We start from the raw sequence: 22,307 nt of genomic DNA, 5'->3' as shown, positions 1-22,307 counted from the left end.
CATGAATCCTTAGCTGTTTTTTTTCCTCTCCTCTGTCCAGCTGCAGAGGGAGAGAGTGACTTTAGTGGGTAACTGGCATCCAGCAAAGGTCAACCCACTACATCAACCAATAGAATAAGAGGCAACGGGTAGCAATTGACCCGCACCAAGTTCCACCTGCAAGTGAGGAAGAACTTTACTATGCGAACAACCTCGCACTAGAACAGACTGCGCGGAGAGGCTGCGGAGCCTCCCCCACCGGAGATATTCAAGAACCGTCTGGACGCATTCCTGTGCAATGTGCTCTAGGACGGCCCTGCCTGAGCAGGGAGGGTGGACCAGACGACCCATTCTGTGAGATACGGAGGAGATGCCGAGCCCGCCCCAGCTGCCACGGCGAGATCCAGGCGCTCTCCCGGCCGGGGCGGGGCACAGGGACGGCCGCTCCGGGCGCGCCGGCGCAGGCGGGCGGGGGGAAAGCATTCCCAATCCCTTCTCCCTGCCGCTCCCCGCGCATGTGCGGTTGCCAGGGCGGCCGTCTCCGGTGAAGGTTTAAAATCTGCGGGACATGCGCAGTGCCTGCTCTGGCCCGGGCGAGGGGGACACGCCACATTGGAACGGCGAGGGGAGCGCTCCGGGCACCGCCGGGTACGGTTCGCGCCGCCGCCGCTTCCTCCCGAGCCGCGCTCGCCTCGCCCGGCTCTGCCTCCAGCCGCTCTCCCTCCTCCCTCCCCGCGACACATGCGGCCGCTGCCGGCCCGCGCCTAGCGCCGCTGCCGGGCCGAGCGAGCGAGCGGGGGAGCGGGCGGCGGCGCGGCGCTCTGGCCGGGCGGTGAGGGGCGGCGGCGGCGGGCGGGCGGGCGTGGATGGATCCCCGCGTGGCCTGGATCCAGCCCGAGCAGAAAGGACCCGCGAATGCGCTGTGGATGCAGATCTGGGAGACCTCGCAGGGCGTGGGGGGCCGGGGCGGCGCCAGCTTCCCGCACTACCTCTGCCTTAACTCCCCGGCGCTGGACTCCGCCGCCTCTCCGCCCCGCGGGCACGGCTGCGTGCGGCTCGGGGCGCCCGGCGACTGCTGCTCCTCGTCCTCGCCGCCTTCGCCCTCGCCTTCCCCGCCGGCCCTGCTGACCGGACTGGTGCCCGCTGCCCCCGCCGGCCCCGCGGCCGTGAACGGTGGCGGCGGCGAGGGAGGGCGGCGGCTGCAGAAGTCGCCGTCCGTGTCTTCCTCGTCCTCCTGCTCGTCGGTGGAGTCCGGCACCGAGAGCCCCGGCTTCTCCTCCTCGGGATCGTGCAGCGGCGGCGGAGGCGGCGGCTCCTCCTCTTCCTCCTGCGGCCCCCGGGCGGTGGCGGTGGCTCCTCCCGGGCTGCTGGGCAGCGGGGCCGGACCCGGGGAGTTTTTTAACTTCCACGAGAACAAAGTGAACGCTGTGAACGGGCACCACCAGCCGCCGCACCCGCCGCGCAGCCCCCACCCGCCGCCGGCGTCTCCTCAGCAGCACCAGTACCACCCGGGCCGCAGGAAACGGGAGAATAAAGCCAGCACCTATGGGATGAATTACCTGCTCTCCGGCAGCCGCGGCGTCGCCGTCAACAACTCCCCCCACCAGCAGCGGCAGCCGCCTCAGCCGGCGCTGCAGAGCCCCGGCACTCCTTGGAAGACCAGGAAATACAGCCCCGGCGTGCAGGGGTGAGCAGCTGTGGCCCCTGGGGCTGCTGCAGCCCCGGAGGGAAGGGGGTCCTCGGCCGCCTCTCCCGGGGCGCCTCCGAGCACGGGGGTGTTGGGGTCACATGAATCCTCTGGGAGACGGCGGGGCACAAACCCGTGCTCTTTTGTAAATCACCTTGCTCTGTGCCGGCCGGGTGGCTCTTGGACGAAGCAGCGATTCAGACAGGACCAGGGAAGCCATGGATACAGGGGGTTAGGCCTTGCCTTGTAGTAGGTTGAGAGGTGAAATTGTCAGGCCAGTATCAGAGGTCACCTACAATAAATGAAGCAAGGATAGGTGGTGGCGGTGGAGGGTGCTCGTCAAAGCTCCCAGGGGCCAATTCAGATTGTAAGGGGAAAGTGGAAGGCTTCAGTTCAGTGGAACTCAAAGAAGACCCTTGTGCTCATTTATAAATGCCTCTGTTTCGGCTGTAGCAAGCTGGTTAGCTCGAGGAGTGTTAGGAGCATCACTTGAAAGGGAGGTGGCGAGTTCCGTCTGAAATGAGGATGAAAGTCAGCATGGTGTTAAAACATTTCTTTAAGTGTGTTCTAGTCCTAGGATGAGTTGAGCCAGCCAGTATCTGAACTGAAATCTTGTCTTTTGTAAGAGAACACTTTTATGAAGTTTACCCTATCCTGTGGCCATACCTTTCTCATATTCATACGTGGGTGGTAAGACTGAGTATTCAGTTTTATCTGATAGGCATGGAGAAGGGACTAAACTGGAACAAAGCCCCTCTGGGATGCTCAGTTTGATTGCTGTATTTCACCTGTCAAATTTCATTCAGTCAAGGTGAAATGTTGCTTTCTAACATGAAGATTATTTTATTCTTGGAAAAAGTGCTAGCTGCCTTGACTAACCATAGCAGATTTCTGATGTCACTTCAAAAACAGTTTCTGGCATCTTCTAAAATCCAAGACCCTTGGCTGCCTGTGGAGTAAAGGCACTGCATATTTGTGGAGGGGAAATAGCTCAAGATAACAGGATGCCTTTTCAGAGCTGGGGGCTTTTAAGTGAGAGGTTTAAGAACAGTGTCTTCCCTTTCTCTCTTGTGTGCTACTGTCAGATGCAGAGTACAGTGAAGTTATTATGAAGTTTTAAAAGATATTTTTAAAGTTCTGGTTTTGCAAACCGTGGCATCTCCTGGGAAGGACAAGACTTGTGATTACTGCTTTTTAATTCCAGACTGACAGTGCAAATTCAAGATACTTACAGGAAACTAGAATTTGAATCTTTAAGAGGGTTCTTATGCTAGGAGCTCTGGGCCCTATGCTATGTATTTAGATGTATGTCTAAAATTCCAATAGTATCTTTTTTTGTTTAATTTTCAAAGAGATGCAGTAGAGTACTGAGTTAACTTTTTAATTTATCTTTGTAAGACAAGTCAATGTCAGTGAGGCAGATCTACAGGCAGGCAGAGGACAGAGCTGCCTGAGGTCACCCAGCAGATCTATGGCAAACCTGGGAATCAAATCCAGGCATTGCAGGTTCTGTCATCTGGTTGTTAGGCAGCACCACCTGTGCCAGTCACATGGATTTACATTTAATCTTTTGCCCTTTTGTTTTCTGTTGGCTTTCCTTTAATATCGGTTACGCTACTCTTCAAGTAGAACTTAATAGAGAATCCATACATGAGAAGATTGTTTAGCCGAGATCCAGTTGCGCTGTTTGGTTCTGTAAACACAGGTAGTTCTTTTGCTGATATGTTAATGACAAGTTTTTTGCTAAAAACCTTTGAAAGTGGAAGGTGTGTTTCCTGATTTTCTGTCAAGGATCTGTATTATTACAGTGGGACCTGACTGTAGGAGTGGGGTATCAGTAACCTTCAGCATGTGTGATCCTTGGTTCCAGAGCTTTCCTTAAAGTAGCGGGGAGCTAGTGCTGAAAGAGAGCATCAATGTTGAAACCATAGACCTAAATATGAGAAGCAGTTTCTTCCTCAGAGTTCTCTTACCCAAGGTGAATCCTGGACAAGTGTGTATTCTAGAACAGTTTTCTGTTTGGTGTTAGTAATTTTTTATGAATTACTTGCATGATTTAAGTAAGAAGACTGTCATGGATGGAGTGGATTTAGGTGTCTATCTTCTCCAGTAATTCATGACTACTGGTGAGTTTAACGTAGTTTTCCTAGAACCTGGGTGGTGTAGGCAATGCAAATAAAAATTACAGTGAAAAGGCTGGAGTGGGAACAGATCCCTACAGGTCTTTCTCCTAGTTCCTTTATATTCCTGTTTAGTTGCCTGCTGTTCCTTGGAACTGTCAGCCTGGTCCTGAAGCATCACTTAGATAACTCATGACCTCTTAACAGAGCATCTTCAGTGGTGCCAAACTGGTGTACTCAACTGTTGACAAATGTGATCCTTAAAATCTTCAGTTGTAGTCTGGTTTGGGCGTCAATTATTGGAAAAAGGACTGATCATAGATGCTCTTATGCTTACACTATACATGAATGGTAGAACTTACTCTGCTGTGAATATTGCTATTGAAAGAATGTTTTTCTGCAACATTCTGAAATTTCCAAGTAATATACAGTAGCTCACAGTGTTACTGTGTTGTCTTTTGGTAAAATACTAAGAAGGGTAATCTCTGTTTGCCCTCTCCCAGGCTGCAGCAGTACTTTTGATGAATTGTCTGCGTGCTTTGAAACAGTATTGTGCTCTCTGCTTTTGCATTCAGAGCGGGAGATGGTCTGTAGCAGTGCAAGTCATCATCGGTTTCTTCCAAGTTGCTCATAGTCAGTGGCTTTGTGATGGTAGGTGTGGTGACGTTTAGGAACTCTGTATGCTATAAAGGCTGTGTTTTGCTCTGTTTTTATACAGCATTCATTTTCTTCCAGTGGACTCATGCTTTCACCACTTTTTGACAGCAGCATGGCAATCTTTGAAAAGGAAATTTTCTCGTAAAACACAAGTGTGAGTAACTGTACTTGATTAGATTACATCCCAAAGCTATGCTTTGGGATGCACTAGGTTGTCCTGTGTCACGCTTTTACAGAATTTTGGAAGGTAAGATGTGAGCACTGGAATAAATATAGCTTCAGGAGTGATTAATATAGCAACAGTGTAAATTTCCATGTGCCTGGGTTTAGTTTAGGACTACAGATGACAAAATGATTGTTTTCAGAAGCAAGGCAGAGAAGCTTTCTTTAATATTATGAGGTTAGTTCATACTGTTGTGACTGATGTTCAGAACTACATGTTGTTTCTTGGTACTGTGAAGTATTCTCTTGTGTGGTTTAAAACTACGCTTAGCATCTTAGAGTCTGCATTCTTTGTTCAGCAAATACCTCCTGTTTCTGTGAAGACAGTATCTTAAATATAAGCATCCAGAGAGTTTAAAGGTGCTCAAATTTTATTTCAAAATGTGGCATCAAACTATTCTGAACTTTTTACTGAGGACTCACAGGTCTCACATTTAGACACAGAGCTAATAGAGTGCTTTCTCTTAAGATGTCGCAAATAGCTTATGAATAATATAAAATCATATCAGATTTAATTATTTTGTTCCTTAATATGAATTTAATAAATTAAGTAAAGAATTAAAGCATTTTTAACAATATGAGCCTGTTCTGACTAGTGCTTTCAACTAAATGTTCAGACTAATTGTAGATGTTGAATGAGATTAGCACTGAAATACCTGGCATATCTTGCTTGGCACATTACAGTGCTGTGCAGAAACAACAGAACTGGCTTGTTGAGGATTAGTTTGGATACCAGAACTGTTATGATACGTTGGAATGGTGCTCTGCCTGGACTAATTAGTGTTGCATAGTGTCTGATGACTTACCACATTCATTTTTCCCCCTACATAGTCAGTTGTCTTTAACCGTCTCTTGATAATGACACAGAAATGCTGCTGTAGAGCACAAGAGTGCAAAGACCTCTGTATTTCCTTAGGCTGAAGGAAGCTTCAGGCCAGCATTCCCTGATGACCACAGCAGGTACCTGGGGAGAGTTCTCATAAGCAAGGTAAGCTTATGACTGCTTCTCCAGAAGACTTGCTTCAGTGTTCACCAGTCTGCAGCTGAATGGTACTGTGTACAAAAAGTGATCTCCAGAGATGTGGTGGTGCTACTATATGCTAAGTCTGTATTAGGTTTTCTTTATTTCTTCACCTGTATGAAGTGTTTCTAATTCTAGTCTTACAGGGTTTTTTGCTTTTTTGATATATTGCTGAACTTTGACCAAGATAAATTTAATTATAGGCTTGTGGGATGCACTATTAAAAATGCATTGCCTTTAGGATCTTGCACAGCTCCAGTTGCATGTTTGTTAACACTTGCTTCTTATGCTACTGTCAGAGCTGTCAGATGTAAACTAATGTGTAGGGATGCCACATTGTCAGCCCCTTTTGCAAATTTTGTTTTCTTGTACTTTGCGCTGGAAGAAACTCTATGGAACTCTTTGGAAACTGTGATGCCTTTAGTGTCTGCACTGGAGTGCCTGGCTTTTGTAAGGGCTTTAAGGGTTTCTCGAGGGTGGTTATTTTTAACTTGTTCCCTTACTTAACAGTGCTGTCTTGCTCCAACACCTTCTGATAAACAATCAACACAATAGGCTATTCATCCACACTACTGTTAAACTCATGGTGTCTGCTATCTCCAGTGTTAGGTGGGTACCTGTAGTGGAGGTGTTAATGTAGGAGGCAGGTAGTGCTGGCACTGTACACTCAGTTCTTGTTTTGTTTGACTACAGGATCAGGGTAGAACAAGGCAGTATATACTGTAGCGTGCAAGGAGTGGGAGTGTGGGAGTAGTTGGTTGTTAGTCACAGTAAATTTCTGGAGAGAGCAGGGGGATGTAGTTGAATGGATTGTTTTCATGCCTGAGGGCTGATGCACAGCAAAATTCAAGGTTAGTTGCTGGAATGAATATCAAAAGAACAGAACATCTGTTTTTTATGTGGTCAAATAAGTTGACTAGAGTAGGTAAAGCCCAAAGTTTTGTAAAGTGGATACCTAGCGTAGAGTTAGATGCTTTTGGCAGTGGAATGAAAGGACTATTTTGGCAACAGTAGACCTGAGAGTCAGTAGAAGTACTAGAGGTCAGAAGGGCTAAACTACAGTGCTAAAACGTGAGAAGGCTTTGCATGACAGGTGTGCACATCTGTGTATGAAGGAGAATGGGAGATGTTTGGACCAGTTTCATCCTGGCATCAGCTTCATGATGTTTTTGCCAGTTGTTAGGCTTTGGCAGTAGAGATAATTGGCATTAAGAACATCAACAGCTGTACGGGGTGAGACCATTAGAGGACAGTGCCAAATATTGGCAGAGGAATATATCAACATGAGCCTGTGGTGATATTTCCTGGAAGCATCTCTTAGCTTTAAATGATGTATGGTTCTTGGACTGTCTGGGCTACAGGCAGTGCATTGTTACACTTACTGTGGATTTTGTGTGTGAATGCCTTGTCCTAAACTTGTATGATCTTCTGGGATCAGCAGTGACCTGTGGGTAGATGTTCCTTAGTTAAGTTATACATTATGTAAAGATCCCTTTTTTTTTTTTTTCCCCTGAGGCTGTCACTAGGGTTGTAGTTGTTGCCAGTCACAGCTCTGTGCATGACTGAGGCAGTCCCTGAATGTTCTTTGCAGCTGACTTGAAAAAGGAGTGGGAAAAGTTGAATAACTTGACCGTTGTCGTGTTTTCTACTATGTTTAATAATTTCTTCCTTTGAAACCATTTTCTGCCTCTGGATGTTGGTCCCCTCTGTATGCTTTACAATTCTGTTGTATCTTTGGAATTCGCGTGAACCAGACCTGTGTGTGATAGTGTCATGGTATTCCTCCATGTTGGCCTATCTTGTTCTATCTTATTCTTTGTTTCCTTATTACTAATGTAGGACTTGCATGTTGTTTTTGTGCTTTGAGGCTTCACTAGTGATCTTCCCTTAATATGGAAACTAAGAGTTACAGCTGTTTGTTTCCTGTTTAAAACAATTCTTTATTAAGTCTTCACCCTCATCCCATATCAGCTTAGTTTCTTCATAAGCCTGCATAAGTGCATTTGGGGCCATTGTCAAAATCCATTTGGGAATCCAAAGTAGATAACAGATAAACAGTAGATAATCCAAGTAGATAACAGATTTGCCTTTGTGGTTCACTGATTCTTCCAAGTAGCTCTTAATGTGTGGTTTGTTTTTTTTTTTTCTTTTGTTCCACTGCTACCGTTTATGATGGCTGTGTTAGCATTTTGATACAGTAATAACTGTCTATGTGTTGCACTGATTCTACTTTTGGCTACTTTGACTGTTTTGAATGTCAAAACTAATGCTTTTAAATTAAAAAAGATAACTACTTAGTGTTGTTCATATGCAAATGCAGTATCAAGTGAATGTAACTTGGCGAATACCAAATTATCAGGAATAGATTTTTCTATGAAGTATTTTCCACCAAAAAGTTGGCTTGGGATAAATTCTTCCTATGTAGTTATGGATCAGGGAAACCTCTGAAAGATTAAAAGAAAAAAAAAAAAAAACCAGAAAAAAATACTAGCTTCCCTGCATGTCATGCATTGGGGTCACTTGACTTTCTCTGTACTGATCACTTAATTCACTTAACAGAAGCAGGTTTTGGGGCTCTTGAACTAGTTTAGCCTTTCTCAAGGATAGCTTTGCATCTCATTAAATTGTTCCTCATAATCGTTTTTGATATCCTTAATCTTCCAATCCTCTTTCCCTGCTTTGTACATGACTTCAGGGTTTCTGAAGACATCTTCTGATGGAATCCTCTGACAAGGTGGTAGAAACTTTTTTTCCCCTAAAACCTGATTTTAATGCACGCTTCTGCTAAACAACCAGCGTGATATCTTTAATAGTCACTGGGACACCTTATTCTTTTGGTTACAATTCTTAACTTAAGGAGCTTCCTCTTTTATATGGTGAACTCAGCAGTACTTAAATCCAGAAAAGGCCCTTCTAGCTTTTGTTGCCTTGCAGAGATGCTGGCTTTGAATGTGCAGGGTGTGCTGCTAGTGGTGCTTTGATGGATACATTTTGAATTAGATTCTGCTCCTTAGGATTATGTCAAGAGTTGCTTCTCTTGAACGTTTCATTGACTAACCTGGTGTAATGCATACCTGATCTACATGGGCATAGTCTCTCATCACTAATGCGTTTCTGTTCTTGCCGTCTGACTTGTCTGGGATGTTAATCACTTGCTATCTTTGGGCATTTGGAAAAGAATGGTATTAAGACATGAATTTTGGGATTTAGCGGTTCTATATATTGGCATAGCAAGCTCACTGATTCAGTTCCACAGTTTAATATATGGTGTTCTCCTTCACTGGTACAACAAAACAATCATGTATTTTCTTGGTAGTGTGGTGAAGTCCAGCAGTCCAAATCAGGAGTAATGTACTTCAGAAGCTTACGTAGTGAGTCTGTTTTGGCATGTATTAAATTGGAGATGTAGATCTGCTTATTTTTTAAATTGTTTTATAATGTAGCTTTTTCAGAGGACATCTAACCCCTTAATAAGGTAATCGGTTGAGTTTTATTGGTTTGATGTAGTTTGCAAAAATACATTAGTTTTTGATTCTCTTTCAAAATGCAAACAAATTCTGTTACTTAAGTCTGGAAATTTGCAGTGTAAATTAGTTTCTTGAGCACATCAACTATAAAAGTGTTTCTGAGAGGTAAAATCTAATTGGCAAGACATTTGGTCTAAAATTAGGACAGGCTTTGACTTGAAAGACTGTGGGGCAAAAAGGGAAAGCTTAGAGGGGAAATAAGAATAATATGATCTCTTGTGGAAAAGATACAGTATATTTTATAAACTACTCTTTGTTCTGTGGATGAGAGCAGAGTACTTTTTTCTTCCATTCTCTCCTTAGTAATTAACTTGCAAAGTAAGCTTGATTCTTATTTGAGTGTGGTGTTTAGAGTACCTGTCTGTAAAACATTTCATAGCTCTGATTTGTAAGTTCTATATAGTTGAGATTATTTTTTTATTCTGCCAGTCTTTGTAGTTTGCTGACTTCCATACAATTACAGTGTCAAAGATAATTGCTGCCTGAATTACCTAATAATATGAGACTCATTTGCTGCAGCAGTACAGTCTGAATGTAACACTGTTTTCAGAGTTTCTCTCATCTGTAGTCTTAGAACATTGCATAGGGTATAGAGTACTACTGCCTGAGCCTTACTGGTATTGAGGAGGACTAGTATACGAAGGCAGAGGCAACTGAATGGGTGTTGTGAGTGTAGTGGGAAGAGAAGAATTGTAAGTTCATCTCCTCTTCGTGGTCATAGTTCTACTTTTGCAGATGTCCTATTCTTAAATCATACTGGAAAAGTCTGTGTCTCAGAATATCATATATATACATTCTCCTTTATTTCGCTGAACTATGTTCCTGAGACTGTAAGACTGATTTCAGCTTCTGAATGCACTTGTTGTAGTGTGAGATTTCATCTGCATTTCAATGATAATGCAATTGTGCTTTGCTCTAGTTGAGGGTGGTGTAGTTCGACAGATTTCCCAAATACATTCAGTTACTGCTGTGCCTTTCATTGTTTAATCTCAAGACAGCAAGTCCTCACACATGTTTTGGAGTTGTTGCTTCATTGAAGGAATGTATTCTATGTCTTGTAATCTTTATTTCAACACAGATTCTGTTGAAATGTGCTTATACCTCCCCATTTCTTTACCTCCCTTTTTCTACACACCTATAGTGTTACACCCACGTGCTTTAACAGTGGCATCTATTCTTTCCTTTTATAATGATTCTTGGATGATGCGTTAGACTCTGGTTAGAAAAATACTCATTCTAGTAAGTAGAGGATATGTTATTATAATTGTTCCATATGAAGGGTGCAGTCATGTTTCTGTCTGTTTCTTTAGAATAAATTCATGTGCTTAGTAGCATAGACATGGTCAAGAGAAAGAGGCTGCTTACTTGAGGGAACAGTCTCTGTAGCTTTTCATTCACCTTCTGGTTTGTTGATACTGTTTGAGAATTTCATTGCAATGAAGTTAGCCCTTGAAATAATAAGTCAATGTTATGTACAATAGTAGTTCTAGATACAGGACATGAATAAAGTACATGCTCTCCTTTCTCAGATACCTGCCTTTAAGGAAAAACCATTACAAAAGTCTGAGAATGTCACCTGAGTTTTATTTTAACCTGGAGACTAGAAGTGTCTGCCTTTCTTAAACCAGGAAAAGGGATAACTATTTGGTAAACAGAAGACGTTAATTGTGTTGCATAGCTCAGCCTGTAAGCAGCAGATGCTTGCTGTGCTTAGCAGTAATAGTACTGCTGAATGGTAGGTTCCTCCAGGCTGTTAAAATTAGCAAGCTGAATAGTGTAGCAAGTGCAAATAGCCTCTCTTCTTCATCCCTGCATTCTAATATTTTCGATCTTACATTGAGTACAGTTACAGTTATCAACAAGTTTCTTTCCCAGCGTTTCTATAAATGTAGTAAAAATTGACTTGTTAAAAAGTTGATTAAAAGGCTTACATTAGCTAGAAAAGTACAGTAGGCATCTTAAAATGTTATAGAAGATAGTTAGGTGCAGGGATGCTGTTGAGAGTCCAAATTCTTTAAGAAGCCAGAAGAAAATGGAGAAAATTGACTAGCTGTATGTTGAAGGAAGTGCTATTAAAAATGAGTTAGGTTGTTACTTATATCTGCATGTACATCATGTGCTGCAAATAGAAACTGTGTTCCTAAAGATTAAGATACTGTCACAGTCCTGACTTAAGAGGAGCTTATGAAAATCATAGCGGTTACGTGGACAAAATACCTAAGTAAAAGCTGTCCCTGTGTTGGCTGGCTGAATGTCCCATTGTTACCTCTTTTTTCAGACAGCATGTTATTCCTTCAGCTAGTAGAGAAATTACTCCAGGATTAGTCCTGAGCAGCATACAGGATCTTGTTTTATATGTATGAGAGCTGCTTTTTTTGTGACTGTGTTCCAATAACCTTGTCTGAGAAAAGATGTTTAGAAAAATGTAAACTACTGTAACATTGAATTTTCAAAAAGCATCTCAGTTTTGAGAAGCTTCTTCAGGTGGAAGCCAAAAGGGTGAAGTGCTGAAGTGGTTGTGCTGTCATATGCTGATAGTGAGGATAGCACTGATTCTTATCCAGAAGGACACAGACCAGGAAGATGTTCTCTAAGAAGCAGAAACTGTTGAATTAAGGAAAAATGGAAAGAGCAAACAAAATAGAAGTCTGTTAAGACAGAAGGTTTGAGAGCTGGTTTACTAAGTGCATTAAAACCTGAAAACCTTGCACATTGAAAGCAAGAAACTTTGCCAGAGTCACTAGGGCTCGTAGAGAGACATGAAAGGGCACCTGGGGGAAGTCAGATCATGTAGTAGGAATTAAAGTGAACTAATTGCATTACCTTCTGTCAGAGGAGGACTTAAGATACTTTTGAGAACTTTCTTTGACTCCAGGCAACTGTCATTTTAAATTTCAGGAAGTGTTTAAATCCAGTCAGAAGAATGATACTTGTTGTACAGTCATGTCTTGTAGTATATGCCAAATAATTTCAGAGGAATTAGCCATGAGTATAGTTTGATCTCTAAACGATTTTTGATTATCTAGCCTTTTGCTGTTGTCCCATGCAGACTGAATCGTTAAAAGAGGTACTGTCTTGCCAGTACAAAGTGAAAAATAATGAAGCTGACTTCATGTTACAAGGTAGATCAGGGAAGAAAATGTAGACTACTGATGGGTGATATTATTCTTTCATGGTATGATTAAGAATTGTGACTGTTAATCATCTGAACAGAAGCTCAGGGGGGCATTGAAGGGAGAGCGCTTATGTGTTGGCTATTTTTCTTGAGCTCACTGACACACTAGGGGCTGCTTTTGGAAGGCTGGGCTGTGGATGGTAGAGGCTGCAGTGCATAGGGGAGCTGGGATCCCTTTTTTTCTCCTCCCGTAATACAGGATGGCTACTGTAAATGTATTTTTTTTTTCCAGAAATGTCTCCTGTAGTGGTTGGATGGTGCTGATACTATAACAAAACAGACCTTGCTTGCATGAGCAAACATAAAGAAAGGGTCTAGTGCATGTTTTGATAAAGGTAGTTGTGTCTCGCAGGTCTCATTTTCTGGAAGGATTAATTGTTAATCTATGTTCCTGTGTTCAGTCTGATAACAGAACTGCTGGATTTTTTTTTATTATTCAGAAGGATGTTTCTGAGATTCTTTTTTGAAGACTTTGTAAAAACCTAACAGATAGAGGTTTGCTGGGCTTATGGGTTAGCTGCTTAGAACTAACCAAAGGAAAGAATAAATTATTGAATTTATAATAAGGGAAGATTACCAGTAGAATTACTCACGATGCTGTTGCTCCATATCTTCATAAATACTTGGAGGGAAGAAATGAATGAGAAAAGGATAGAAAGGGTAATAGAAAGCTAGAGCTGACTGCAGATGGTTGCAGTGGAATTTGATTGTTCATTAGATTATAAAATTGCTGGTAAAGTTGAATTTTAGTAAATACAGAATCTTGACTGAAGAAAAATAATTCAGGCTGAATATACCCAGTGGGTGGGCTTTATGTTGGTAGTTTTGTTCAGAAAACACCTTAAAGCTCCTTCATAATGATTTCTTTTAAAGACCAGCTGTATAATCAAGCAGCAGCATCAATCTTGGCAAATGTAGGGACAATGAAATGAAAACAGGTGTGTGTCGTAGACTGAATGGCGGAATTCCATGTTGACTCTGTGTGTGTTTCTGCCACCTGTCAGAAAATGTGGTGCAAACTCAAAACAAACTGAAGAAGGTTAGCAGTGATCAAACTTTGGACTTGCTTTTGTGTAAAGAGAGAGAAATCAATGAGGATTGGTAGCTTGGAAAGCTGTTGGTGGATAGAGACAAGTGGATATGAATTGAGAACCTGGGAAGTGTTATGTTTTGAGACGAGCTGCCAGTAACAACTTTTTTTGTCCCAAGAAAAAGAGCATCAGATAAAATCATTACCAGGCAGCAGTTTTAAAGAAAGCACTCTTTATTCTGATGCATACTTAAATTCTCATAGAATGCCATTATGACAAAAGCATAAATGGTCTAAAAGACCTGGAAAAATCAATGAAATCCTTTGAGCTAATATGCATCATGATTGGGATGCACCCCAAAACTATGCAAAAGGAAATTATTGGAGGCTTGGAAGGATGGCTGCCCTTTTGTCTTTCCTTCTTTTCCTTGCTTTCACCCTGTATCTACTTACTCCAGATTTTTATAGGCAGGAGAATAGGAAGTCTTCAGTTTGACCTAGAATACTTTCTATAAACAAAGCAGGGTCAGGTTAGTTTGCGTTTTCTGTCTTGCCCGAAAGTTTTGGAATCAAGTAGATTTATCAGCAGATTGAAACATCAGTTAAGTCTGCAGTGTACTTAAATAGTCATTTATGGATCCAGACTCCGTTTAAGATCAGAGAAAGGGCAAACAGTAATTCTAAGTATGTATGCTTTTGGGAAGTATCTTTGTGCTTTGCTGCTAAAATCTCTTTGTGTATTGAAAGGATTTCTGACACTTAAAAATTAGGTGTATCTTTTGGAGGTTATCTGTTAAAGGGGGAAATACCTATTAAAATGAGTTTCAGAAGTCTCAGGTGAAGAATTAAGAGTTTTTTGGAGTTGTAAAGTCTACTTTTGAAAGGCTAAGTATATTAACTATAGATTGATTTTTGGTTTTAGGACAATATTTGGATTTCAATAAATTGTTGACTAGGTATGTTTCTTGAGTTAGAAATTATAAGGAAAATTAAAAATATGTCAACATCAAAAGATGTCTTTGTAAAATGTCACAGCGGTAGTTATTTGCATTTTTTTTTGTTTGGCATAGCTTGATGCTTTTCCACTAAAAAAAAAAGCATTCACCTTAAAACTGAAATTTGGCAATAAGTGTTCTATAGTATTGGGAGATGGGAAACAAGAGGTCTTAATAGGTATATAATGTTCCAGTGTCAAAACTCTTCATGTAACACTGGTATTAAAATACTTTATACTTGAGAACATATTTAATGCTTCTCACTCTGCATTCAGTGGAAAGGTTACTTCCTGTATGAATGAATGGCTAATAAAGGGCTTGAATGTCAAAGGAATCCCCATTTGTCCAAGTGGGCATTTTCACATCAAGAAATACTCAAATATCCCTTTTATTGCCCTCCACAAAAATGCATCAATGCCAGTGGCCTGTTTGCAAGTCTGTGTAAGCTAGCACATACACAAAAGTATGAACTGCTGGAAGAATAAACCTACTTGAAGATTTTAGTTGTTCTGGCACTGTTTCACATTTGTGTCATTATGTAGTTTTTAAGATTCAACTTTGTTTTTTAAAGAAAATAAACATAGTCAGGAATTGAATTGGGCTTCTAATGTTGAGCCAGTAAGAAGTTTAGTAAATATCTACTAGAGGTAGTGTTCTGAGTCTTTTGGTTAAAGAATGATATTGAATAAAGCCTGTGACCTGTTTCTGGTAAAATTTGTTCTAATAGTTAAATTGTCACTATAACTGATCCTACTTTCTCCTTTAGATTGCATGAAGAAATAATTGACTTCTATGACTTCATGTCCCCTCGTCCTGAAGAAGCAGCTATGAGAAGAGAAGTGGTAAAAAGAATAGAAACAGTCATCAAAGATCTCTGGCCTACAGCTGATGTGAGTGTAATTTAAGTTGTGATTTGCTTCTCTAGTAAATTGTAGAGCTTGGTTCACTTAACCTTGCTATTACATTCAGTGTTTTAGAAATTACCATATAATACTTCAGACTTAAGGCAATTGACTTAATATTGCAGCTCTTACAGTATTTGGCAGTTCATTTTAAAGAGTGGGGGAAACTTCAAACCTAGATGTCAGGTTAATGAAGGTTACTGATTATTTTTTCATTTTGAGAACTGGAAATGTGAAGAGCTGTCCACTTTAAGTAGTGCATTTCTTGAAGTAATAAAGCTGTAGGACACGAGGGCATGGTCTTAAGCTGTGCCAGGGGAGGTTTAGGTTAGACATTAGAAAGAAATTCTTTACAGAGAGAGATAGTGGAATGGGATCATTCCAGTTGGAACAGATCAGATATTGGAATGGGCTGCCCAGGGAGGTGGTGGATTCACTGTCCCTGGAGGTACTTAAGAAGAGACTGGATGTGGCTCTGAGTGCCATGTCTAGTTGATAGGGTGATGCTGGGTTATGGGTTGGACTCAATCTCAGAGGTCTTTTCCAACCGGGTTGATTCTGTGAATTGATTGTCTTATAACTTAATTTTGAATGTTAAAGTGAGCCTGACTACCTCTGTGTCTGTTGCTATAAGGAGTCCAGACTGTGGATATTTGTAAATAAAAATATTTTACAAAAGAGCAGTTAAACACAGATTTTGGGGTTTTTTTTGGTACTCTTCATGAATTTGACATTCAGGGGGTTACTTTAGCCCTACTTTAATGGGAAAATTGCACTCTCTGAGATACTTTGCAGCCAAAGTTGGTGTAATTTCAAACATTTTGTTACCCAATGTTTAAGTTTGCCATCCAAAAAGAATGTATTGTCTAAAAAGAACTATATCTCTAGCATCACCTTCGTAATTACTAGATAGTAACTGTTTCATTTATAAGCAGAAAAATGCTTCAGATCACTGTGATTTCATACCCTCCTGTGGGAAAGAGTGAAGCCTCTGGCCACAGCACTGAGCTAAAGACACTGTAAAGCTCATCTGCTTCATCCTTACCCGTGTAAGACTTTTCTGCCTTGTGGAAATAGATAGAAACACTGAAATGGCCTAGTGCTGCCCAATGTTTTCATAGGAAGAAAGAAGTGAACTTAGATATTGTGTTCTGCTCTGTCAGAGGGTGAAGAAGGTCTCAATTCTTTAGATTGGAAGCATACTAAAAGTATTTGATATGGACTGTGGATGTATCTCCTGCTTTTCCACACGAAGACATCTGCTGCTACTTCATAGTTGTCCTTAACAGTAAAGTCTGGAGTATTTATCTGAATTGTATGCTGTTTTTTAAACCTAAAATTTGGAAAATTTATTCCCTTAAACTCTTCCAATTTCAGTAGAGCTGTCCTGTGAGGAGAAAAGGAAGCAGGAAGGAAGGGAAGTGATAAAAGCTGTTGAACTGGAAATAAATAGCAAGAAGCATTTATTTAAATCTGAGCTCTGCTAGCAGGATTGGTATTTATTTCATGTTTAAAAAGTGTCAAATTTCCTCTAAAGTTGCCTGTGTAAGAAAAAGTATATTCATACATGCTTAACATAGTGTATAGTACTTTAAGGATATAGACTATATCCTTAACAAGTTGAGAAGTATATTGTCTTCTGAAAGTTAAATAAAGTAATCCTTCATAATTACAAGATATTTCCTTGGTGTGTTTTTTTTTGTTTTTTTCAGGTCCAGATATTTGGCAGCTTTAGTACAGGGCTTTATCTTCCAACTAGGTAAGTAATAGTTTACTTTTATGTAAAGTTTTTCTTTTAGAGAAATGGTAAATTTCAAAGAAGAGTTTAGATAGGAATGAGTAAACCTGTCACTTTCAGTCAAACTTTGGTCTAGTGTTTAATGTGACAAAGGGAAAAGCTTTTGAACTTCCAAGATTTACGATAAGTTTTTTTAATGCATCATACTGCTCTATTTACTTATTGACCCTTGTAGACATACAGTGAAAATGAATGTTTGTTTACTGTGTAAAGATTGTTTTGTTAAATAAGATGAATTACTGAGAGTGTGTCACTTATCACAGAGTTACTTTGTAAACTTGAAAGAGTCATCACTGTGGTGTATTTTCAACATTTTGGAGAGCAAAATGTGTTAATTTGTTTAGATTGCTTAATGGTTCAAAGGATGGATATGGAAAACCTGCGTAGCTCTGTCTAAAAGACTGTGTTGTCTTTGCATTGATTAAATTTTCAGTAGGAAAGCACTGAAAATTTCATTTCTATGAATAGCAATCACTGATAAAAATTGTTTGGACTATTAATGTGCTTGTCAATATGGATATATAGATGAGGGATAGAATTAGGCTGTGGTAGTTAGAGAGGAGGGAGCAAGAAAGGTAAAAGGGAGAGGAGCTCAAAGAACTCATCAAAGAAGTGGAAGCAAAAAAGTAGAATGCTGCTTTGGGTCCTAGAGCGCAGTAGACTCTCTTGCTTAACAGTCTGAAAAGGAGTTAATTGGGAACCTAAATTACAAGTTGCAAAATGATCACTCTGTTGCGTGATATGTAGCATGCCAATTTTACCATATTTTTTGGTGGTGTATTATGCTTTAGACTTAATGGATTTCATACTGTGTTCTTTTTGTCTAGTGATATTGATCTGGTTGTTTTTGGGAAATGGGAACGGCCTCCTTTACAGCTGCTGGAGCAAGCACTAAGAAAACACAATGTGGCTGAACCATATTCCATTAAAGTACTTGATAAAGCTACGGTAAGTAATAGTCTTTGGAATACTGAACTAAAAAACCTTCAGGCCCCTTAAGGTGTTGGTGATAAATAGTGTTTTTAATTCATGAAGCAAATTAAATTTCCTTAAGGTCTCTGAACAAGATTTCAGTAGAATCTGTATGTGCTTAGCAATAACATGTAGTCTTTTACACGGACAGTGGTAATTGTGTACTATGTTTGCTGGAAGGCCATACCTTGTGCTTATGTTGTCAATAAGGATCTGAAGGGCAGTATTTGCAAAATATCCAGTAACATAAATTGGCTATTAGCATAATGTTTTTCCACTGACCTTTGAGGGGAATTTGTTTACCCACAGAGCACTAACTAAAGCTGTCTATCTTGAAAGACAATTTTCAGGTTGTCTTGTTTCTAATGGCATAGTAAAATGTTCCAAACCTAACATTTGTTTTTCCCTTTCAAAATATGCTACTTGAGAGCTTTATTTAATCTGTGAAACTGATGAGTATTATCTTTTGCATCTGTCTTGAAAGCCTAACAAATCATGTTGAATATGTTAAAAACTTAAAGTATGAGAAATTTATATTAGTGAGCTAGTGATGTTTTTTTCAGGGGACTAAGGTGAGTATTCAAAACTTCTGTTAACAAGCTCTATGCTTTGTGGTCTCCAAAACAGGCTGTTTTAGGTCCAGAATATTCTTGTGGCTTCCACTGGAGCATCAGTATATAACAGTAACTCTGGTAGTCTTTGGTTTACTTGAGAACAAATGGGATTTTCAGAATCTGTGTTACCAGTTAGTGATGGAAAATGGCAGTAGGTTAGGCTTACAATTCTACTGGCCTTCCTTATTTTATTTCTTCTGCTGTTGGTATAAGATGATGCTATACATCTACTCTTCTTGATTTTCCATTTCAGATTAAAAATACATGAAGTTTAATTTAAAGCAAATATCAGCTGAAGTTCAGGTTATGATTTGAGATGGTTTTGTAAGATACTGCTTTCCAGGTGATGGTGTGAGGCTGAACTACATATTCAGTCATTCTGTAATAATTCATTGCTGCTATATTGCTACTCCTGCTTTGCTTTATCTCATCTGGCTTTCATTTGACACTACAGTGAACCAGTTCAGCTTGATAAACCAACACACATTGCTTTCTGCTAGGTTAGTCTTCTATCATTTAGCAAGTGAACGGCGCAGTGCTGTGTCAGAGAACTTCAGTTCCCACAGGTTATGAGGTTAGAACATCTATTAGCAGGAGTGAGTCATTAAATTAAATAAACTTAGTTGTTTTACAAAACACTGGTATTGCAGCTACGAAGGCAGATGTCCAACAGCTGTGGGTGTAACAGGGATTGTAAGTTAATGCAATTGTACATGTGCATGTTTTTAATGACCAAACTAAAATGTGTTTACTTGTCAGTCAAGTTAGGATTGTTACCTCTTCTCAAAAAGACAGATTTGATAGTTGCATTAGTCTGCATTGGTAGTATCTCTGTATCTCAAGTAAGTTAGAGAATAGCACCAGTATTATATTTATGGGGATTGATAATTTTTTTAATCTTTTCAGGTACCAATAATAAAACTTACTGACCAGGAGACAGAAGTGAAAGTTGATATCAGTTTTAATGTAGAAACTGGTGTGAAGGCAGCTCGATTTATCAAGGAGTACATGAAGGTACCAGAATGTTATACTACTTACCAAGGATGTGCTTAGATGCTTAGCTAACCTTTTTTAGTATGGCTTGAAAATTTACTGCTGAAGACTATTTTCATTAATTAAACATGGGTGTTTTAATTTCTATTGGTATCTATTCCATGTTCCCTTTGAGTGCTAGGTGTTTGCCTGGATAAACCTGTACACTGAAAGGACTTTTACAATCATGTCTAGATCTGCAGATAGGTACTAAACTTTGCTTCTAAAGGAAGTCTGTTTTCAAGGTTTGCTTACTTTGAATTTGAGTTATGCTTGATTATGAATACCGTCTTGCTAAACTTCCATAAACCAATTCCTCTGTAGCTACATACTTAAAAGTATCCTTTTATGCTCTTTAGTAAAAATATTATTCAGATTGAAAGTTTTGACTATAGTGACACTGGCATTCAAAGAAGGATATAATAATCTTAATGTTTAAGGGGGAGAATAAATTTTATATGTAATCTCTTTGATCAAATGAGAGTTGAAGTCTATTCATCAGCTTCTAGAATAAAAAAAAAAAGGCATATTTCAGTTCTTCCTGTAGAAACACTTTATAGGACATCACTGAAAATGCTTTTGTATTAGATTAATTTTTGTATGTTGATATTGTGTAGTTCTTTATTTGTTTTGGGATGTTGACATTGTAATTGATAAGACTTATTTTGCTTTGCAGAAATATTCTTTGCTGCCTTACTTAATTTTAGTATTAAAACAGTTCCTCCTTCAGAGGGATTTGAATGAAGTTTTTACTGGTGGAATTAGCTCTTACAGCCTAATTTTAATGGCAATTAGTTTCCTGCAGGTAAGTCTGTTCCTTATTTGTTTCTATGTTCTTTAAAATATTTTGATTTTTGTACCTCTGCCCTTTTGTTGTACTGTTTCTTCTGACCTCCCCTCACAATGCACAGCTTTGTTATGGCTCTAAGTGTTTGACTGTTGGCAGTTCCTATGGACCACCTTTCAAACATCAAAGAACTTCTCTTCCCTGTGTGAAGTGAAACAGCAGCAGGAGTCTTGTGAAAGACATTGCTGTCTGTACCTGAATGGAGTTGCCTAATTATACCTAATGGTGTTGAGTAAATCTGCCAGGATACAGTTCATGTGTTGCTTCCTAGACTCTTGATACTGAATGTGCAGTGTAACTGATTTCAGTGGTTATTAAAAATTATGAAATCCAATTTTAATTATGTTGTTTAGGTCTTGACATGCCTAAGACTGGCAGATGCTGTACATAAGTGATGAAATAACTGAGTTACAATGTTACAAATGAGTCACAATGCCTTCCAGTAAATTTTTGTGACAGTAAGCTTCCTACAGGTATGAACAAGTACAGAGTTAGCATCTCTTGGCAGCTGTGGTGATGGAAAAACTAGGTATTCTCTGCTGCTGATGATGATTGAAATATTACTATCGATTTTATATACCAAATATAATATATGGAGATAAGAATTGTATTTCAGTTGGGGCAGATAGCTTCTGCCCCTCCTTCTGAAAACACTGAGGGATGGATTTTCTGTGAAAAATCGGGTATTACTTTGTTACTAACTAATTACAAAAATTAGTATATACTAAGCTGTGATTTAGTAGAAGCGATACTTCTTTATTGCTTTTGCCTTAGGGGAAAGAATTCCCTAAGCTTCAAAAAACCACAAGAGGAAGGCTGAAAGAATTCTTTGGCTTCCAGATACTGCTGAAGTGCTGCCCCCTCTCGGTTATGTGAGAGTAGTTTAAATACATGAAGAAGGAATGACTGAGTTTGGACTTCTCTAAAATAATACTCAGCTGTTTAAATGAAAACTTTTTGTTGCCCTCTGTTTATGGTCTGAAAAATAATAATTTTTAACAATCAGAAACTATTTTGTCACAGCTACATCCAAGAATTGATGCCAGAAGAGCTGATGAAAACCTTGGAATGCTTCTAATAGAATTTTTTGAACTCTATGGAAGGAACTTTAACTACTTGAAAACTGGTATTAGAATAAAAAATGGAGGTGCCTATATTGCCAAAGAAGAGATCATGAAAGTCATGACTAATGGATACAGACCATCCATGCTATGTATTGAAGATCCTCTCCTGCCTGGTAAGACTGTATACTTCTTGCAATATTCCAGGGCTGTGGCTCAACTTGTGATCTCACAGATTGTTAGTCTGTCAAACAAGTTAAGAAGCTGCACTGAGAAGACTGTTGCTGGTATAGAGGTACAGTTAAGGAGAAGGGCTAAGAGATAGGGACCTGAAGTCTTCCAAGATTCATAACCTGAATTAATGGATTGCATGCAAACAGTGCAGTTGCATAATGCATTGGAGGTTCAGAACTGTGTTGAGCATATAATAAGAGTCCCTGACAGCACTGAGAGGTAGTGAAAGGAAGAAGTCCATGAAATGCTGGGAGGGGGCTTTTTAGTAGGAACAGTTCTCCGTTGTTCATTATGAGAATGGAAGTTGGAGCATTTCCCACCACAGTCTGTGCTGCCATACTTCAGGTAAATCATACCATATGGGAAAAAATGCCCCAGATGAGGTATCTGTCCTGCAGAGTGGTGCCATAGAGACCACATAGGAACATGGGTGT

At 40.1% G+C, this 22,307-nt stretch overlaps 1 protein-coding gene across 2 annotated transcripts in view; it reads left to right on the top strand.

Annotated features, from left to right (window-relative positions):
* Positions 1–817: 817 nt before the first annotated feature.
* The window catches only part of TENT4A (terminal nucleotidyltransferase 4A), a 58,574-nt gene continuing 37,084 nt past the window's right edge, over positions 818–22,307 (top strand). For both annotated transcript variants that reach the window (XM_027878949.1, XM_027878948.1), the window contains exons 1-7: positions 818–1,666; positions 15,180–15,303; positions 17,028–17,074; positions 17,941–18,061; positions 19,606–19,713; positions 20,408–20,536; positions 21,602–21,815. In XM_027878949.1, coding sequence (XP_027734750.1) covers positions 846–1,666; positions 15,180–15,303; positions 17,028–17,074; positions 17,941–18,061; positions 19,606–19,713; positions 20,408–20,536; positions 21,602–21,815 — 1,564 coding nt within the window. In that variant the 5' untranslated portion in view covers positions 818–845. The remainder of the gene's footprint in view (positions 1,667–15,179; positions 15,304–17,027; positions 17,075–17,940; positions 18,062–19,605; positions 19,714–20,407; positions 20,537–21,601; positions 21,816–22,307) is intronic.

The sequence above is a fragment of the Empidonax traillii genome, unplaced genomic scaffold (genome assembly GCF_003031625.1).
Source record: "Empidonax traillii isolate 1590-97213 ecotype Southwest subspecies unplaced genomic scaffold, ASM303162v1 scaffold48:size2401408, whole genome shotgun sequence".
In the NCBI taxonomy this organism is placed as follows: domain Eukaryota; kingdom Metazoa; phylum Chordata; class Aves; order Passeriformes; family Tyrannidae; genus Empidonax; species Empidonax traillii.
The sequence above is the reverse complement of the archived record's forward strand: the minus strand, read 5'-3'. Positions and strand labels throughout refer to the sequence as shown.